Source organism: Bidens hawaiensis, unplaced genomic scaffold (assembly GCF_021521415.1).
Source record: "Bidens hawaiensis isolate Kalapana, Puna unplaced genomic scaffold, B.hawaiensis_p1.1 tig00028461_1, whole genome shotgun sequence".
NCBI lineage: Eukaryota > Viridiplantae > Streptophyta > Magnoliopsida > Asterales > Asteraceae > Bidens > Bidens hawaiensis.
In genome coordinates this window covers 148,181-170,406 of record NW_027494643.1, presented here as the reverse complement: position 1 = coordinate 170,406, position 22,226 = coordinate 148,181, and the positions used below count along the sequence as shown (strand labels likewise).

The window sequence follows — 22,226 nt, the reverse complement described above, 5'->3', positions numbered from 1 at the left end:
GTGAGCTCGTCACTGAGAAGGGGGGGTTCCTCCTTGTGACCACCCTCCGGCGTGAGAATCAGACTAGATTGCTCTGAATATAGGTGTATATTGAGAGAAATAGCTAGAGGATAAGATAAGATAATATGAGATGATGATACCGTTCCAAGGTGTTGGAGTATTTATAGCCGAAGGTAGGTTTCCAAGCAGGTACGGCCAGCTGTATAATATTCCTTTTCCACCAACTACGGGCTATGTACGTGCCACGATGGGAGTTGGTGGGTAGGCAGCGGCTGATAGTGACATTTTGTACTGGAGCGTGCTCCTCCTCGTACTATTGTCAGTGAGCTGTCACCCTGTGATTGATTCATGGGCTGCTTTGGTCAGATCTTGTCTATTTTGTCTATACCTTGGTAGGTATAGTACAAAAGATCTTCCAGAAGCGTACGGACTGGCTCATTTGGGCGGGAATATTCCCGCCTTGCTCATTCCTTCCTCAGGTGACATTGCTGAAGTGTAAGAGCTAGTGCCTTATGCGTGTAGCCTTACTGTTAGTGCGGGTAGCCTTCCTTCCTGGCTTGTACCCATAGCTGCGGGAACAGGCAGGGTACTGTACCAAGGGAGGCTTTCCTGCGGGAACAGCTGGATTACTGCGTGTAAGGTCTTCATCTCTCAGAGCATGGTGGGTCCTGCGGGACCAGTTAGTCTTTGCGCAGACGTACCTCTTCAAGGTGTGTCTTGCGGGTCCATCTGGGCTTTGCGGAGACCTACCTCTTCATAGTGGCATTGGAACTTGTACACGTGGCGACATGTTTTCATCCAGTATGTTAATATACTATATTGTTGTACGTAAATGTAAATAAGTATGTTGAACATGTTAAAAAATAAAAAATGAAAAATATAAACTTTGAAGATTATGTTTCGTGTAATGAGTGTCTTAATGGGATAACTTTTGAGTTTTTTTTTTCTTTTTTTTTTTAGTATTGATTATGTAAGAATATAAACGGATATATTTAATACTCGTAAAACTAAAAAGTAACCGTTGAGATTGAGACAGAGTATAAGACACGATTTTTATAATAAGATACAAGATTAAGATTATTAATATCTCAATTCTCAAACCCATCTTATTTTTATTGAAAATTATTTTATCTTAAAATTATTTTTACGAAAATATAAGGGGGGTGTTTGTGGGATTCCTAATTTGACCAGCTTTATAATATTTTTTCATAAGTTAATAAGTTACAATTTTGTAACTTATTAACTTATCCACTCACAATAACACACGATATCAAACATTGTTGAACTTTTTTTAAAAGTTAATAAATTATAAGTCGCTCAAAATAAACAATCTCAAACACCTCCTAACTTATGTATATAAAATTTATTGAATATTATTACTTTTTAGAGGTGGCATTAGGGGTATAAGGGTCCATACTCCATACCCTTCAATTTGGGGAGATTGTAAGTTTAACAAAAATAATAATAATGATAATGTGACACATTGGTTGAATTTAGAGAGTTAAGGAATTTGTGGTACATACCATCCACCGTAATAACATATCCTTTTTGTTAAATTAATATGCCTTATTTGTCATATTTGGATTTTGCTACTTTAGTAAATGGGAAAGAGCATTAACTTTATTACTTTTAAGACATAATGAATAACAAAAGCGGGTCGGTTCTTAAACCGGGTTGATTATTCCAAATCGAACCGCTATAATTATTCATACTAATACTTTAGTTCATTTACTTCATAAAACCATCCCCTGTACAAACCTTCTAAACCCCAAAATATTCATACTAATCAATATCATAGTGTTAATAATGTATCAAAATATAAGTCTGCTTAAAATCATTTTCACAAAATCATTTCGCAAGCGAAAACGCCACCCTAAACTTCGCCTTGCAACGTGTAATATATCATATACGTGCGTATCCATCTAACTACATAATCAAGCAAGCGTTCGGGTTCTCATCACTAAATAGCTGCGGGGCGTAAACGAGCCCCGGGGGGGCATTCGGATATGGAGAACCGGCATTTTTGTTGTCTTTATTCTTTTCATTCTTTTGGTTTTCGTCCTTCTGCTCACCATCTTTTTTGTCCTTGTTTTTGTTTTTCGGAATCACTATTTCCGCATGCCTTCCGGCCCGCTTGATAATGTATTCCAGTAGGTTTTTCGGATCCATTGTACCCTTTACTGTCACCTGTGATTTTTCCATCTCAACATTGACAGTTTGTACTCCTGTCAATCACATAACCATAAATAAATAAATAAAAACCGAATTTTGTAATGACATATACGCATGAGAAAAAAAATAAACCGGATAACTAAACTGATTATGCATTTGGTTATGGTTACATGTGTATAAATAACCGAATTAACGAAATTAACCGATATTAAAAGTTAAAACATCCTTTGTATTTTTTTTTATTTTTAAAATAATATTTATATCTCAAAAAGACTATCTAATACAGTAATACTGTCTTATAAATAGCATATTAGTTATTTTATTTTGTTATAAATTTAAAAAATTACTTGTATTTTATGTGACTTGGCATATTAGATCCACACAGTCTAAAGCGGGCGGTGAAGAGGTAGGTCCCAGCAGAGCCCAGTTGGACCCGCAAGACTCACCTCAAAGAGGGACGTCTGCGCAGTTGAACCCGCAAGACTCACCTTCAACAGGGACGTCTGCGCAAAGGCTAAACTCGCAAGACTCATCTTGAAGAGGGACGTCTGCGCAGAAACCAACTGGATCCGCAGGACCCACCATGCTCAGAGACGTGACGTCCTTACGCGCAGTACGCAAGCTGTTCCCGCAGGAAAAGCCTCCCAATGGTGAAGTACCCCGCCTGTTCCCGCAGCTGCGGATACAAGCCATCAGGGAAGGCTACCTGCGCAGCAAGGCTACACGCACAAGGCACTTAACTCTTAAATAATTCAGTAATGTCACCTGAAGGAGTGAGCAAGCCGGGAACACTCCCGCCCAAAGCCGGGAATACTCCCGCCCAAATGAACCAGTCCGTACGCTACTGGAGGACCTTTTGTACTGTACCTGACGAGGTATGGACAAAAGGTCTGACCAAAGCAGCGACAGCTCACTGTGACAAAGGAATAGTACACAGCCGGCCTGGTCACTATCAGCCGCTGCCTACTCAACAACCCCTGTCACTATTAGCCGCTGCCTACTCACCAACCTGTCGTAGCACGTGCATAGCCTGCAGTTGGTGGAAAAGGAATAGTACACAGCCGGCCTGTTCCCTATCAGCCGCTGCCTACCCACCAACTGCCAGCATGGCATGTGCGTAGCCCACAGTTGGCAGAACATGAATACTATTCAGCCGGCTGTACCTTCTTGGAAACCTACCTTCGGCTATAAATACTCCAACACCTTGGAATGGTATGGACACATTACATTACATTACATTACTTTATCACATCTTATCTTCTCTAGCAATCTCTTAATATACACTTATATTCAAGAGCAATCTAGTCTGATTCTCACGCCGGAGGGTGGTCACAAGGAGGTACCCCCCCTTCTCAGTGACGAGCTCACGGTGTCTGTTTTGCAGGTCATCTGAAGAACCATCTTTGCCGGATCTAACCCCTCGTGGGAAACATCTATTTAACCCCCAGATTATCCGTAATCTGCCCGAGGTCAATTAGTGTTTCTTCATTGGCGCCATCCGTGCATAAAAGCTAGAACTAATTCATTCAGTTTTTTCAAACTTCTGGAAAGATGGTTAAGGTTACTCCGTTGCCAAAGCCAGCGAGTGACCAAGAAATCCCGCTAATCACAACCCCAGCTACTGGGAGGAACACCGGCGAGAACACAAATTTTACGAACACTACCCCGGTTACTCAAGCCGGGGCAAGTGCAGTAAATTTTACGAACACTACCCCGGTTACCCGAGCCGGGGCAAGTGTAGTAAACAATCCTTCACTGGGATTCACCAATACCCAGTTGGAGAGACAACAGACGAGGCTCCCCCGCCAAACACTCGATCAAGTTAAAGCGTGGGCCGAAGCACGTCAGAAGGAATTTCAAGCTGAGTTGGATGAACGCTTGCGTTCACTCCAACAGGCTGACGAATTCGGAAGCACTCAACAGCTCAACATGAGCAATGAGTGCGAGTACTTGGACGATGATTCGGAGGAATCCGACACCGACGCAAACCCTCGCCATAGGACGAAAGGGAAGCGTAAGGAAACGGACTTCCAACCGAGAAGGAATTTTGGAGAAACCTTCAAACCAAAAAACGCGGGTGGAAACCCACGTGACTTCTCTAAAACCTTCAGACCAACCGCTGCAAATGCGGGAACCTCCAAGTTTGCAAGGGACATTGCGGAAGCAATCGCCCCAAGAAGTGCCAAACAGATGTCCAACATCGGCACTTATGATGGTATATCCGACCCAGACGATCATTTGAACAGATTCATAGCGGGGGCAACCGTCAGCAACTGGACGGAACCCACGTGGTGTTATATGTTCCAGATGACGCTGGTTGGAGCAGCCAGAGCGTGGTTCGACCGTCTACCGATCCACCACATCTACGATTGGGCAGACTTCCAACAGAAGTTTAGCCAACACTTCAGTCAACAAAGAAAGTATACCGAAGAGCAATGGACAATCCTCAATTGCATTCGAGAGGAAGATGAATCTTTGCTAGACTTCATCACTCGCTTCAACTCAAAGAAGCTAAGTCTGGGTAGTATTAGCGAAGATCTTGTTCGCGCTGCTTTCATCCAGGGCACAAAAGACCCAGAGCTCATCCGCACCTTAACGGGTAAAGATGGCATACCATCCACATGGGATGCCATCATGACAACAGCTAAACGCTTCGCGGAAACTGAAAAGCAACTGGGTAGAGATCTTCCCCAGAGCACAAACCTCTACACCCAGAAAACAAGAGAAAACAATGTCCTTACCGCCCGACTAAACAAAAAGAGGAAGCTAGGCATTTGGCAGTCAAGGGTAAACTTTGACACCTCATCCGGCTCGCACCCTCGGTTAGGCGGAAAGGATAACATGCCGTCGTCAAACCGGAACTCCAGATGGACGCCACTCACCAAAAGTGTCACCGAGGTATTCGACACCGAGAGACTCCCATGGCCAAAAGCTCCAATAATCAGAGAGCGTCACAACGCTGATCAGAGCAAATTCTGTGACTTCCACAGGACAAGAGGCCACAACACCGAGGAATGCGTAGACTTGAAGGACATCGTCGAAGCATTTGTCAGAGATGGGACGCTCACGCACCTCGTGGCATTATGAACGCTGAGCAGGCTAATGCGTGTAGAACCCCAGTTGGGGAAAACACGAATAAAACTGCAGCTTCAATGTCGGAGACTACATACTGCGTAAACAACGAGACTCCGAACCAAGTGCATATCGGCTCGAAAGGCTCGATGACACTCCCAAGAACATGGAAGGAAGCCCAATTACACAGTCTGCATGTAGATCAATTCCAAACTTGTAAAAGAAAAGGCCCAGAGCCACTTCTAATGGAAATGATTCTCCTTATCACATTGACGTTGATGGTCTTACATTTATACTTAATGAACTTTCCACACTGATATGCCGGTCTTCACCGCATACATAAGTGGGAAAACAAGTCGTTGCATGTGGAAGGCGGCAAAACCCGCATAAACACAGAACGACAAATTTCTAAAGAAAATATAAGGAAAGCCTTCACGCAGGTCAGTCATAGGTAAAGTTTGATCATCCTACTAAATGAAAGTGCCGGTCCTAACCGCACAAATCATGATAGAGGACACCGAACTAACCTATTGACAACCGCGCGTCGAACGATTAATTTATTCAAAACACTGATGCCGGTTTTCACCGCATAAATAAGTGTGAAGAAATCGTTGCGTGTGGAAAGCGGCAAAACCCGCATAAACACAAAAAACGACAAACCTTCACGCAGGTCAGTCATAGGTGAAGTTCGGTCATCCCACTAAATGAAAGTGCCGGGCCTAACCGCACAAATCATGATAGAGGAAACTGAACTTTAACCTATTGACAACCGCGCGTCGAACGGTTAACTTATTCAGAACACTTAGAAAATATCTTCAAGGAAAAAATGAGGAAAACCTCCACGCAGGTCAGATATAGGTAAAGTTTAGCCATCCTACTAAGTGCAAGTGACGGTCTTACCCGCACAATCACGAAAGAGGAAGCAAAACTTTAACCTATTATCTGCCAGGTTGATAGGTTAACTTATTCAAAGTACTTAAGAAATTGCTAAGTTAAACTAAAAGTATGCACAAGCGAATCATATATTGTTTATGCGGCAAAACAAGTGCCAAATTAAACTATAATATGCATGAGCAAGTCGTATAACGTTTATAAAGCAAGAGTGACGGTCCTACCCGCACAAAGGATTTACATTCCATAAAAATTCAAGTATTACAAGAATGGACGGGTATCTACCCGCCTACAAGAGTGTAAATCTATACAAAAACATAAACCTATCCTAACAGTGGAAAGGGATCTAAAGGTTCAAGCTTCAGGACCACTCCCTCCAAACCCACTTGTACCCGCACCATCACTTGGCTGTGGCGGTTCAAGGAAGGTCTTGAGAATGGTTAACCCATCATCAGCAGCAGCAACTTCGTTCACCTTCTCCACCACTGGATGCGGGAAGGCAGCATACTGGTTCACTGCTTGGTCATAAGCAGCTTCAGTATCCACATCATATAAAGGGAAGTTGGAAGGCGGGATGCCCTTCTCAACGAACCCTAGACCAAGCAGGAAGCCAGCCTTTTCCCCATCCTCATGAGAAGCGTTGAGGGCTGCGCTCATGGCATCGTCATATGATGTGTCCGTGAAGACCCGATGCACAACCTACAAAACAAAAATACAAGTATCAAAACCTTTTCTAAGTATAAAGAAAAGCGTGAAGACATTATGAAGCTAAGCTTACCTGCGACAACGCTTCTCGTAGAAGCCATTCCTTGGTAACCAGAGCCTCCTGGAGGGCAGCTTGAGCTTGGTTACGGGCGCGTTCAGCTTCACTTTTGTTAAGGTTGGCAAGCAACACTTCTTTAGCCGCAGCCTCTTCGACGCCCTTTAGCTTACGCTCAGTATGGTCAAGCACGCCCCTCTGGTCCAAGATATCTTGGAGCTTCTTGGCGTCTTCCATGGCCAAGGCATCATGAGCCTGTTGGAGCCTCTCTAGTTTGGCTTTAAGTTCCTCATTCTCGAGGCGTAGAGGCTCAGCAACAGCTTCAGCCTTGGTGGCCCTCTCAGTTGCGTTCCGTGCAGTTTCCTTAGCCAGCCGAAGCTGTTCGTTAACAGCTTGGGCAGCCTTGGAACGGGCCTCGAGACGGGCCTGAACTTCAACCTCGAGGGCCTTGAAGGCCTTCTCCTTCTCCGCAGCAACAGCGGAGAGCCTCCTGTTCTCCTCTCGGACAGCCTGCGCCTGAGCTACTTCTTGGATCCGAGCTGCCTTTAACTTGTCGTTTTCACGACAAAGCAGCTCGACGCGCGGCTGCATCCGGGCTAGGAGAATCCGGAGCTCATTTGTCAGCCTACCGAACTAACCAAAACCACATTTTCCCGATAACCGAATTAACCAAACCATTGTTAACCAAAACCAACCGTTTACATAAATGTAAAAAGTAAAACCGAAACAATGGTTGTAGGTTCGATTTTAGCCAAAAACCGATAACCGAATTAACCCGACACATTCTCAAATCTCATCTTTATTTATAGGTTAAAAAGGATAAAAAAAACTAACTATGAACATGTATGGTATAAATATAATATGTATATCTTTAATGCTTATATTCTGATCTCTATGTTCAAATTAACATTATATTAACATTATACCAACATTTTGAACAAACAGAAGTAGATTATATCATTATATGAAACCAATAAACAAACAGAGGATAATTGTGATGAAATTTAACTGAAAGTTAAAAAAAATTACCTTCCATCTTGTGAATGCAGTGTTTGACATCTTTTGCACAACCCTCACAGTGAATATACATCTTCAATGTATACTGATTAATTAAATATTTAAACATAATTAAATTAAAAATATTTAAACATATTTAAACATAATTAAATTAAAAATTAAAAATGTATACTGATTAATTAATAAACAATAAATGAGCCGAGCATGAGCTTGAAAAACGAACCATGAGACGAGTTCGAGACAAGCTTAGGCCCGTTAAGGTTTTTGTTAAAATATCTTAAAATAATTAAAAATGCATGTTGTTTAATTAATAAATAATAAACGTGTCAAACCCGAGCCGGGCTCGAGCTTGAAGAAATGACTCATGAGGCCAGTTCGAGCCAAGCTTAGGCTCGTGAAGGTTTTTCTCAATTATATAAAAATAATAAAAAATGTATATCGATAAATTAATAAATAATAAACGAGTCAAACTCGAGCCGAGTTAAGGCTTGTTAAGGTTTTTATCAAATACTAATAATTTGAAATGTATATCGATCATTTAATAAATAATATACGAGCCGAGCTTGAGCTTCAAAAAACGACTCATGAGCCGAGCTTGAGTTTTAGAAAAAGAGCTCGAAATGAGCCAAGCTCGAGCTCTCGTAAGTCAAAACCAGCCGAGCTTAGGCTCGTTAAGGTTTTTCAAAATACACTAAAATAATTAAAAAAGAATATCGATTAATTAATAAATAATAACCGAGCACGAGCTTGAAAATCCGACTTACGAGCCGAGTTTGAGCCAAGCTTAGGCTTGTTAATGTTTTTTCTCAGAACATATAAATATAATTAAAATTTTATATCGATTATTAACTATAAATAATCAACGAGCCAAGCTCGGGCTTAGGCCCGTTAAGGGTTTTCTTAAAACATATAAAAATAACTAGCTGAGCTCGAGCTTTAGAAAAAGAGCTCGAAACGAGTCGAGTCAAGCTCCCATAAGTCAAAACGGGTCCAAGCTCGACTCGGTTCGTTTACACCCTAAAACACCAAATTGCTTTTAACAACATAAAATTACCATATTTAAACAATAATTTAATATTTAAATAATTAAATTTACCTCTGGTTTCTTCTCTTGTTTCTTCTCAGGCTGCTGTTTCTTCTGCACTGGAAAGATGATATCAACATGCTTCCCTGTTTTACGCTTCACACGCTCTGCAACACGTACCGGATCTGCAGATTTGCCTTTCACAGTCACACGGTGATCTTTTGCATTAATTTCAACTTCTTCAACTCCTAAAAAAAATTCATCAATGCACCAATCATTAGTAATAATTAACTAAATAAATCTACATATTAAATGATAATCAAATTTATTAAATGAGCATTCATGATTAGAATAATAACAGTTATTAGCCAGTAATTAGTAATATTATTACTGTTACTATTACTATAAATTGATACATTATAATCTTTGGTACATTCAAAGATACTAATTGTAGTATTATGGTACAAAAAAAATAAATAATAATTAATATTAATTATAATAAACAGTCACCTTCAAATCCTCTTAGTGACATCACAAGGGTTTCAACACAGCCTTGACAACGATTACTAATTGCAGTATTATGTTACATTCAAAGATTACTATTACTGTTACTATAAATTAACACATTAGAATCTTTGGTACATTCAAAGATATTAATTGCAGTATTATGTTACACAAGAAAATTAATAATAATAATAATAATAATAATAATAATAAACAGTCACCTTCGAATCCTCTAAGCGATTTCACAAGGGTTTCAACACAGCCTTGACAATGAAGATAAACGCCTAACACAATCGTTCCAGCTTTGTTGTTTTTGTCGGATTTTTGGTTGTTGGATTTGTCATCTGCTGCTCCATCAGCTTTGTTGCTATTTTCTTCAGGCTTCGGCTCTTCCGTGTTGTTGCTGTTGTCATTGTTGTTATTATTGTTGTTCTTGTTCTTGTTCTGCAATTTTTTAACAGTAATAGAAGCCAGTTAAATAATATCAAATATTCAATCAAACAGTAAGCATACAGTAGAACAAATTGAGCAACTAATTCATATATTATTCTGTTAACAGATTATTATAAGCAAAGTTGAATAAGAACGAATCATGATGAACTCAATCGAACGTATTATCTATATATTTTATCACAAAACGCACAAATCGAACAAAAACTTCACATATCATTCAGTCAATCGAGCACATGATCTACAGAGAAATCGTTAAAAATTGAGAAAACCGAAGTATTATTATTACATCAACAGGGTACTAAAACCTAATATGATAATATAAACTAGTTATGATCCACTCAATCAAGCACTCAATCGAACGTATGAAATCAGAAATCGTACAAAAATAGAGAAAATAAACCTTCAGATGAATCAAATCAGAAACTAAACATAAAACACTGATAAACGAGTTGATTCATCGATAAAACTCGTATGACATACATGATATTTACATTTTAGAGTTCATTTTTAAAGAAATTTAAAAAATCGAAAAAAAACAAAACGTTTCGGTTAATCAAATAGAAAATTAAACCTAAAATATCGATGAACGAGTGCGATTCAACCATAATACTCTGTATGAAATCAGATACAATCAAACAGAATAATATTTGAAAATATGCATGCTCATTCAATATACATGAAATCTCATTTCAAAGCAAAAAATCGAGAAAAAATAACGTTCGGATGCATCAAAGAGAAAAATTAAACCTAAAACATTGTGATTCATCTATAAAACTCGTAAGAAATCAGATTAAATCAAACATGCTCATTCATTATACATGTTATTATTTACATTTTAGAGTTCATTTTTTGTAGAATTTGTTAGAAAAAAAACGTTCCCATGCATAAAATCGGAAATCAAACCTAAAACATTGATAAACAAGTGCGATTCATCGATAATACTCGTACGAAAACAGATTTAATCAAACATATGCTCACTTAATATACATGATATTGTATTTTAGAGTTCATTTTAGAGCTTATTTCAGAGATACTGTAAGAAAATCTGAGAAAAAAACCGTTCCGATGCAAAAACCGGAAATAATAAGCCGGTTCATCGATGAAACTTGTATGAAATCAGATATATTCGAATATGCTCATTCATTATACATGATATCTACATTTTAAACCTCATTTATACAGAATTTGCTTTAAAAAATAGTGAAAAAAAAAAACGTTCCGATTAAACAAATCGGAAATTAAACCTAAACTATCAATGATTAAGTACGAATCATCGATAAAACTTGCAGAAATCAGATTCAATCAAACATGCTCTTTCAGAAATTGTTATAATATTAATAATAATAATAATAATAACGTTCTGATTCATAAAAACGAAAATTAAACCTCAAAACGTTGCGATTCATCCGTAAAACTTGTATGAAATCAGATTAAATCAAACATGCACTTTCAGAAATTGTTAAAATAATAATAATAATAACAATAACAATAACAATAACAATAATAATAACGTTCTAATGCATAAAATCGAAAATTAAACCTCAAAACATTGCGATTCATCCGTGAAGAGGTAGGTCCCAGCAGAGCCCAGTTGGACCCGCAGGACTCACCTTGAAGAGAGACGTCTGCGCAGAAACCAACTGGATCCGCAGGACCCACCATGCTCAGAGACGTGACGTCCTTACGCGCAGTACGCAAGCTGTTCCCGCAGGAAATGCCTCCCAATGGCGAAGTACTCCGCCTGTTCCCGCAGCTGCGGATACAAGCCATCAGGGAAGGCCACCCGCGCAGCAAGGCTACACGCACAAGGCACTTAGCTCTCAAAATAATTCAGTAGTCACCTGAAGGAATGAGCAAAGCCGGGAACAATCCCGCACAAAGGCGGGAGGGGGAATACTCCCGCCCAAATGAGCCAGTCCGTACGATACTGGAGGATCTCTTGTACTGTACCTGACGAGGTATGGGCAAAAGATCTGACCAGAGATACGACAGCTCATTGACAACAGTATGGCGAGCAGCATGCTCTTGTACTGTATGTCACTATTAGCCGCTGCCTACTCACCAACTCCTGTCATACCACGTGCATAGCCTGCAGTTGGTGGAAAATGAATAGTACACAGCAGGCCTGGTCACTGTCAGCCGCTGCCTACCCACCAACTACCAGCATGGCACGTGCGTAGGCCACAGTTGGTAGAACAGGAATACTATTCAGCCGGCTACACCTTCTTGGAAACCTACCTTCGGCTATAAATACCCCAAATGGTATGATCATCTTATCTTGTATCTTATATATTATATCTTATACCTGATATCTGCTCTAGCAATCTCTTAATATACACTTATATTCAAGAGCAATCTAGTCTGATTCTCACGCCGGAGGGTGGTCACAAGGAGGTACCCCCCCTTCTCAGTGACGAGCTCACGGTGTCTGTTTTGCAGGTTATCAGAAGAACCATCTTTGCCGGGTCTAACCCCTCGTGGGAAACATCTACCTGACCCTAAGATTACCCGTAATCTGCCGGGGTCACTTAGTGTTTCTTCATTGGCGCCATCCGTGCATAAAAGCTAGAACTTCATTTCTTTTCGGTTTTTTCAAACTTCTGGAAAGATGGTTAAAGAAACTCCGGTAACCACAACCCCAGCTATTGGGGGGAATACCGGCGACTACACAGTTTTTACGAACACTACCCCGGTTACCCAAGCTGGGGCAAGTGCAGTAAATAATCGCCCACTGGGATTCACCGATACCCAGTTAGAGAAACAACGAACGAGGCTCCCCCGCCAAACACTCGATGAAGTTAAAGCGTGGGCGGAAGCACGTCAAAAAGAATTCCAAGCTGAGTTGGATGAACGCTTACGTTCACTCCAACAGCCTGAGGAATTCAGAGAGTACTTGGACAATGATTCGGAGGAATCCGATAGTGACGCAAACCTTCGTCATAGGGCGAAAGGGAAGCGTAAGGAAACGGACTCCCAACCGAGAAGGCGTTTTGGAGAAACCTTCAAACCAAAAAACGCGGGTGGAAACCCACGTGACTTCTCCAAAACATTTACACCAACTGCTGCAAAGGCGGGAACGTCCAAATTTGCAAGGGACATTGCGGAAGCAATCGTCCCGAAAAGTGCCAAACAGATGTCCAACATCGGCACTTACGATGGTATATCTGATCCAGACGATCATTTGAACAGGTTCATAGCGGGGGCAACCGTCAGTAGTTGGACGGAACCTACGTGGTGTTACATGTTCCGAATGACGCTTGTTGGGGCAGCTAGAGCGTGGTTCGATCGTCTACCGGTCCACCACATCTACGATTGGGAAGACTTCCAGCAGAAATTTAGCCAACACTTCAGCCAACAAAGAAAGTATACCGAAGAGCAATGGACAATCCTCAAATGCATTCGAGAGGAAGATGAATCTTTGCCAGACTTCATCACTCGCTTCAACTCAAAGAAGCTAAGTCTGGGTAATATTAGCGAAGATCTTGTTCGCGCTGCTTTTATCCAGGGCGCGAACGACCCAGAGCTCATCCGCACCTTAACGGGTAAAGATGGCATGCCGTCCACATGGGATGCCATCATGACAGCAGCTAAACGCTTTGCGGAAACGGAGAAGCAACTGGGTAGAGATCTCCCCCAGAGCACAAACCTCTACACCCAGAAAACAAGAGAAGACAACGTCCTTATCGCCAGACTAAACAAAAAGCGGAAGCTAGGCATTTGGCAGTCAAGGGTAAACTTTGACACCTCATCCGGCTTGCAACATCGGTTAGGCGGAAGGGATAACGTACAGTCGAACCAGAACTCCAGATGGACACCACTCACCAAAAGCGTCACCGAGATATTCGCCACTGAGGAGCTCCCATGGCCAAAGGCTCCAATAATCCGACATCGTCACAATGCTGATCGGAGCAAATACTGTGACTTTCACAGGACAAAAGGCCACAACACTGAAGAATGCATAGACGTAAACGACATCGTCGAAGCATTTGTCAGAGATGGGACGCTCGCGCACCTCGTGGCGTAACGAACGCTGAGCAGGCTGACGCGTGTAGAACCCCAGTTGGGGAAAACACGAATAAAATTGCAGCTTCAATGTTGGAGACTACATACTGCGTAAACAACGAGATCCCGAACCGGGTGCATATCGGCTCGATGGCACTCTCATCCCAACAACATGGAAGGGAGCTCAATTACACAGTTTGCATGTAGATCAATTCCAAACTTGTAAAGAAAAGGCCCAGAGCCACTTCTAATGGAAATGATTCTCCTTAGAACATCGATGCTGATGATCTTACATTTATACTTATGAACTTTCAACACTGATGCCGGTATTCACCGCATAATTACGTGGAAAGTCGTTGCGTGGGGAAGGCGGCAAAACCGCATAAACCCAAAAAACGGCAAACCTTCACGCAGGTCAGTTAAAGGTAAGGTTCAGTCATCCCACTAAATGAAAGTGCCGGTCTATCCGCACGAATCATGATAGAGGAAACTGAACACTAACCTATTAACAACCGCGCGTCGAACGGTTAATTTATTCAACACTGATGCCGGTATTCACCGCATAATTATGTGGAAAGTCGTTGCGTGGGGAAGGCGGCAAAACCCGCATAAACCCAAAAAATGGCAAACCTTCGCGCAGGTCAGTCATAGGTAAACTTTGGTCATCCCACTAAATGAAAGTGCCGGTCCTAACCGCACAAATCATGATAGAGGAAACCGAACTAACCTATTGACAACCGCGCGTCGAACGGTTAACTTATTCAAAATACTTAGAAAATTTCTAACAGAAGGATGAGGAAAACCTCCACGCAGGTCAGATGTAGGTAAAGTTTAGCCATCCTAAGTGCAAGTGACGGTCTTACCCGCACAATCACGAACGAGGAAGCAAAACTTTAACCTATTATCTACCACGTTCAAAGGTTAACTTATTCTAAACACTTAGAAAATTTCAAAGGAAAAGATGAGGAAAACTTCCACGCAGGTCAGATATAGGTAAAGTTTAGCCATCCTACCAAGTGCAAGTGACGGTCTTATCCGCACAATCATGAAAGAGGACGCAAAACTTTAACTTATTATCTACCACGTTGAAAAGTTAACTTATCTAAGTACTAAAGAAATTGCTAAGTTAAATCAGAATATGCGTGAAATAAATAAGGCAAGGAATTAACACATAATCTTTATTCCATCAAAATTCAAATATTACAAAGATTGCTGGGTACATACCCGCATACAAAAGAAGCTATACAAAAATAAAAATCTACTCTAATGGTGGAAAGGGATCTTCAGGATCAAGCTTCAGGACCACTTCCACTTGGACCCGCACCATCAGTAGAGCGTGGCGGTTCAAGGAAAGCTTTAAGGATAGCTAGCCCATCATCAGCAGCAGCAACTTCGTTCACCTTTTCCACCACCGGATGCGGGAAGGCAGCATACTGATTCACTGCTTGGTCATATACAGCTTCAGTATCCACATCATACAAAGGGAAGTTGGAAGGCGGGATGCCTTTCTCAACGAACCCTAGACCAAGCAGGAAGCCGGCCTTTTCCCCATCCTCATGAGAAGCGTTGAGGGCTGCGCTCATGGCATCGTCGTATGATGTGTCCGTGAAGACTCGATGCACAACCTACAAGAAAAAATACAAGTGTCAGAACCTTTTCTATGTGCAAAGGAAAGTGTAAAGATATGAAATTACGCATACATGAGACAACGCTTCTCGAAGAAGCCATTCCTTGGTAACCAGAGCTTCCTGGAGGGCAGCTTGAGCTTGGTTACGGGCGCGTTCGGCTTCACTTTTATTGAGGTTGGCAAGCAACACTTCTTTAGCCGCAGCCTCTTCGACGCCCTTTAGCTTACGCTCAGTATGGTCAAGCACGCCCCTCTGGTCCAAGATCTCTTGGAGCTTCTTGGCGTCTTCCATGGCCAAGGCATCATGAGCCTGTTGGAGCCTCTCTAGTTTGGCTTTAAGTTCCTCATTCTCGAGGCGTAGAGGCTCAGCAACAGCTTCAACCTTGGTGGCCCTCTCAGTTGCGTTCCGTGCAGTTTCCTTCGCCAGCCGAAGCTGTTCGTTAACAGCTTGGGCAGCCTTGGAACGGGCCTCGAGACGGGCCTGAACTTCAACCTCGAGGGCCTTGAAGGCCTTCTTCTTCTCCGCAGCAACAGCGGAGAGCCTCCTGTTCTCCTTCCGGACAGCCCGCGCCTGAGCTACTTCTTGGATACGAGCTGCTTTTAACTTGTTGTTTTCACGACAAAGCAGCTCGACGCGCGGCTGCATCCGGGCCAGGAGAACCCGAAGCTCATTGGTTAGCCAACCCTCCTGGTAGCTAGCCATGGCTTCCCCCAACGCACCACGGGGAGCTGCGTGACGAGCCCACTCCACGCACTCCACAGGCGTGCGAAGGGTTGTTCCTCGGCAGATGTTCCATCGTGGAACATACACTTCATTGGAATCCGACACTGAAAAAACAAAAAGCAGTTAGGAAAAGATGATATATAAAAAAAAAAAAAAAGGCCAAAAGAACCCTACGCACCTGTAGGGTCGACAACAGGCCGATAGCCGCCGAACCCATCACCTGAACCCAAGGGAAATCCATCCAAGAGGTCAGGCAGATGGGAAGGAGGCAGAGGTTGGCGAGAAGCCCCAAGCATACCTGAAGGATCGGCCGTAGCTGCCGACGTCGGAGGAGGCATGGAGGCCGCCGCGGTAGAAACCAACGGAGGTGAACTCACCGGAGGTGAACTCACAACCGTGGTCGCCGCTGCGGAAGTACCCGCAGGAGTAGTCACCGCCGGCTCAGTAACAGATTCAGTAAATATGGCACTGACAGCCGGCGGAGATGTCATCGCGGTTGGAACAGTTGGCTCAACTGGGTGAGCAACTGAACCAACAACTGAAGCAGGCGCAGCCGCCTGGGTCATCGCCTCAGGTAGGTTGACCAAACCTACCGTCATGGGTCCGGAGGTGCTCCTCCCCGCTCCACCCTGGAATGCGGTAGCATCCACGCCTGCACAAAGAAGATATAAGTATAATGGCGGAAAGATATGAAGTTAAAAAGTAAAGTTTGTACTTACGGGTTTTCTTGAGCCTAAAAGTGCGAACAGGCGGGGACGAACCCGATGGAGCCGGCCTCTTCACGCCGCTCACCATCGTTGTCCTGGGCTGCTCGGAGGTGACGGTCGTCTCAGCCTCCGGAGCAGTGGTCTTATCACCACCAGGGTTCCCCGCCACCTCCTCGCTCTCGGTCTCTGAATCAGACCGAGGCACCGGATCGGCAGTGGAGGCAACCTTCGCCTTCCCCTTCCCTCCGGCAGCCTTCTTCTTCCGCACCAACGGAGGACCATCTGCGGATTCCTCATCAGAACACAAGATTAGAGGAATTCCAGCAGAGGTTTCAGCATTGAGGGGTCGAGGGTTGAATAACTCCTTACCTGGCCGCCTGGCGCTCAGGATCTTGTGGCCTGGCGGGTAGACCTCCACGAACCGATCCGCCGTCTGTTCAAGGATGGGCAACTCGTTCTCATCTAGAGCACGAGTACCCATCCGAGCGGGACTATCAGCCTCCCGCGGATGCAGGAGCGACTGCAAGTCGTTCCCCTCTGAAATAAAAGAAAAACAGTTAGAAGACAAACCTATATAAACAAAGAAGACAAAGCATACCGTAAGGGACAGAGTTCAAACCGTATTAGAGGATGATGGGAACCTGTGACGCCTCCTTCCACACCCGGCTCATCCCAAGCATCACCATCCCAGACTCCGCAAAGCGGTATACCGGAGTCTGGACCCGGGAGATCTTGGCGAACCACTCCGCCTCCTGGTAGTTGAGGGCGTGAAGGGCGGGGAATGCTCTCCCATTCTTAAAGGTCATCGCAAGGGGGATGACGCGAGCGGAGATATAAAAAAACTCACGCTTCCACGACCGAAGACTGCGCTCGGTAGCGCAGATCTTCAACCCCTTGATCCGATTGACCAAGGTGTACCACCCCTAGATGCACCTCCAAGAATAAAAGGTCATCAACCGGTCAACATGGGGCTCCACGCCCAGAATGAGGCACACCCACTCAAAGTGGCGGATCTTGGCGATCGCCATCGGGTGTACCTCCGTCAGATGCACGCCGTGCCTCTCCAAGACACGGTATACAAACTTCGTCAATGGGAACCTGAGATTCCCATAAACGAAGAATGCAGCGTACACCCCTATCTTGCCCTGGGGGGGCATCGTACACCGTCTGGTGTGGCTCCGGAAACTCAGGCTCGAACGACTCGAGCATGAACTTCCGGACGACGTACCGATAGAGGTCGGCCGGAAGAGCACACTGGCATTCGCCAGCAGTGCTCTTATCGTCTTTATCAGACGTAGACGTCGGGATCTCGACGTGCACGTCAGATTCTTCGGCAGCAGCTTCAAAATCGTGAGTAGAAGACATGGTTTGGAGGTAAAGAAGAGTGATTTCAGGAGAATGCTTGGCAGAAAGTATTCGCCGGAAATCGTTTACAAGAAGAGAAGAGTGAAAGTGTGAATTACAAGAGACCCTCTCCCCCTTTATATACTCATCGCAATTAATGCGATGAATTTAAGGCGGAAGAGAGAGAAATCGCAGGTGCAATGAAACTATGACACGTGGCAAAGTGCAAGCTGGCAGCAGCTGTTGAAAGGACGCGTGCCATTAATTTCGCGGCCACGCGCCCGAAAAATCGCGCCCACGCGTCTGAAAAAGCGTCTGGAATGACCATGTACTGTCACGTCGCCATAACTTCCTGCACGACCTGACACAGTCAGAAGAAACCGTCGGACGACGTTTCAACAGTTTGGACTGTTCTTATCCTTTCACCAACTCTTCGAATTTCAAAATTTCAAAAAGATTCAAAAGTAAGCGGGAAAATACCCCTTACCTTGGCAACCAAGTAACTATAAGACAGGTGCGAGTACAGTGTTAAGGCAAAACCCTTCACATACTTAGCACCTGCAGGGAATTGAAGCCAAGAATACCTCGGCAACCAAGTAACCATAAGACGGGTGCGGGTACAGTGTTAAGGCAAAACCCTTCACATACTTAGCACCCGCAGGGAATTGACGCCAGGAACACCTTGGAAGTAAAGTAACCGTAAGACGAGTGCGGGTACAGTGTCAAGGCAAAACCCTTCACATACCTAGCGCTCCGCAGGGAATTGAAACCAAGAAGGATCTTCTGGGCCATGCTTGCGGAAACGGGAATAACATCCCCGCATAGCGGGAACGTCGAGAACTATATTGTTTGAAACTCCAAGATGGAATTGGTGGTTTTAACATAATTGATCACTATGTTCAAAACTACCAAAACCTCATGGAGAATCCACACAAGTGGGACTCAACGCTCCTGACTTGCGAGGAGGTTACAGACCTACCCGCATCATACCCAAAGATCAAGCAGGAAAGTCGGGAATTTCTGCAAGTGACATTAGGACTTCCGCGGGAAGAATCCCCATGGAAAACCTTAAAACTAAACCCTTTTCAAAAATCCTTTGCTTAAGTCCAAAAGTTCACCTCACTTATTAAACATTCATGAGAAGAACATTGGACTGGGGGGACTTGAAGAGGTAGGTCCCAGCAGAGCCCAGTTGGACCCGCAGGACTCACCTTGAAGAGAGACGTCTGCGCAGAAACCAACTGGATCCGCAGGACCCACCATGCTCAGAGACGTGACGTCCTTACACGCAGTACGCAAGCTGTTCCCGCAGGAAATGCCTCCCAATGGCGAAGTACTCCGCCTGTTCCCGCAGCTGCGGATACAAGCCATCAGGGAAGGCTACCCGCGCAGCAAGGCTACACGCACAAGGCACTTAGCTCTCAAAATAATTCAGTAGTCACCTGAAGGAATGAGCAAAGCCGGGAACAATCCCGCACAAAGGCGGGAGGGGGAATACTCCCGCCCAAATGAGCCAGTCCGTACGATACTGGAGGATCTCTTGTACTGTACCTGACGAGGTATGGGCAAAAGATCTGACCAGAGATACGACAGCTCATTGACAACAGTATGGCGAGCAGCATGCTCTTGTACTGTATGTCACTATTAGCCGTTGCCTACTCACCAACTCCTGTCATACCACGTGCATAGCCTGCAGTTGGTGGAAAAGGAATAGTACACAGCAGGCCTGGTCACTGTCAGCCGCTGCCTACCCACCAACTACCAGCATGGCACGTGCGTAGGCCACAGTTGGTAGAACAGGAATACTATTCAGCCGGCTACACCTTCTTGGAAACCTACCTTCGGCTATAAATACCCCAAATGGTATGATCATCTTATCTTGTATCTTATATCTTATATCTTATACCTGATATCTGCTCTAGCAATCTCTTAATATACACTTATATTCAAGAGCAATCTAGTCTGATTCTCACGCCGCAGGGTGGTCACAAGGAGGTACCCCCCTTCTCAGTGACGAGCTCACGGTGTCTGTTTTGCAGGTTATCAGAAGAACCATCTTTGCCGGGTCTAACCCCTCGTGGGAAACATCTACCTGACCCTAAGATTACCCGTAATCTGCCGGGGTCACTTAGTGTTTCTTCAATCCGTAAAACTTGTATAAAATCAGATTAAATCAAACATGCTTATTCATTCATGATACACGAGATTTGATTTCATGTTAAAGTTACAAATGCTGTAAAAGAAACCAGCAACAAAATCAGAGCACAGGTGTGTGTAAAGTGTACCTTTCCCATGGCGTGTTTGTCGAATACGAGCAAAATGCAGAGTAGTGGTAATGGTATCAGGCAGCAGGAGGTTATTAAGAGAGCACAACTGAGCTTGACAGTTTTTGTATGAGGCAGCCACCCACAGTGTGTATATATGGATACACAGACCACTAATAGTACTACAGTGTGTACGCTTTATTATTATTATTATTATTATTATTATTATTATTATTCTGTCATCTATTGTTTTCTGCGTAGGGGTAATCTGGTAAATTAGTATGATTTCAGATTGAAGATTTTGTGATTTTATTCGAAGGAACATGGAAATGTGATGTTTGATTACTAATTAAATGTGACTTGTAACGGTAAATGTAAATGATTATTAAAATTATTGTGCGTGTTCGCGTATAAATTAAAAGGTGGAAACAAGCCGAGCTGATCGGGAGCTCCTCTAGCGGCAGGAGGTTAATAAGGGAACACAACTACACTGAGACATTTTGTATGAGGCATAGTATGTGTGTGTATATGGATACACAGATGACAGAGTACTACAGTGTGTGTTATTATTATTATTACTACTCTTTATCTTTAAAAGATTGTTTTTGTGTATAAGGGTAATTTGGTAATTTCGTGTAATGAGAACAAATTGTAGATTTTAGCCAAGGAACACGGAAATATGATATTGTGATTACTAATTAAATGTGACAATGAATGTGACTTGTAAGTTACAAGGTGTAACGATAAATGCAAATGATTAAATTTTATTATGTAAGTCTAGCTGTTTGTTTACAGATTAAGTGGTGCAAACAAGTTGAGTTGATCACGAGCTACTCGAGCTTTGGTCGATAAAAAGCTTGAAATGATTCAAGCTTTTTCGAGCCTGAGTCACAAACAAAGCTCATTTAGTAATCGAATCGTGTGTTCGAGCGTTGTATGGGAAGCTTGTTCAGGCTAGTCGAGCTTTATGTATTTTTAAGTTGTCTCTTTTTAGACGTTGTATTGGTTTCGCCTTTATGTATTTTTAAGTTGCCTCTTCAAAAACATAAAATTTATTAAAATTGTATATAAATTAACTATAAAATAATAAACGAGCCGAGCTCGAACTCAAATTTTATAAAAAAATAGCTCAAAATAAATCGAGTTTGAGATTTATAAAAAGAAAAAAAACACAACTACATTAAAACTTTCTTATGAGTTATGAGGCATGGTGTGTGTGTTTTATTCTTTCTCTCTCTAAAAAAAGTGTTTCTCTAAGAGGGTGCTTTGGTAATTTGACGTAACGAGAACAAATTGTGGAAGATTTGAGTTTTTTACTTTTTTTATCCAATTAGATAATAGATTGTACCCCAAGTAACATGGAAATGTGATATGTAATTATGTGGTTATTAATTAAATATTTAAATGTGACAATGGTGTGACTTGTAACGGTTATTGTAAATGTAAATGATTAGCATTTATGCTGACATCATATTTACTAATTTAGGGTTATTAATGAAATAAAACAAAATCGAACGTTTCATTTATTAGTTTAAATTTCAAGCTTAAATGACTAAATAGGCAAAGACGAAACCGAACAAAAAACAAACTGAAAACTGAAAAATGAATGGTTTTCAGAATTATAAAAACCGAAGTTTTGATTTTTGGTTAGGATTTAGCCTAAAA

General features: G+C 42.9%; 1 protein-coding gene across 1 annotated transcript; it reads right to left on the bottom strand.

The window, feature by feature from the left end:
• Positions 1 to 1,926: 1,926 nt before the first annotated feature.
• Positions 1,927 to 9,951, bottom strand: LOC143577089 (heavy metal-associated isoprenylated plant protein 8-like). Its single transcript, XM_077061027.1, has 5 exons — positions 9,943 to 9,951; positions 9,662 to 9,884; positions 9,009 to 9,184; positions 7,925 to 7,997; positions 1,927 to 2,225 (listed from the first exon to the last, which is right to left on the bottom strand). The coding sequence occupies exons 1-5, from the start codon at positions 9,949 to 9,951 to the stop codon at positions 1,927 to 1,929; spliced, it is 780 nt and encodes a 259-aa protein (XP_076917142.1).
• Positions 9,952 to 22,226: the final 12,275 nt, after the last annotated feature.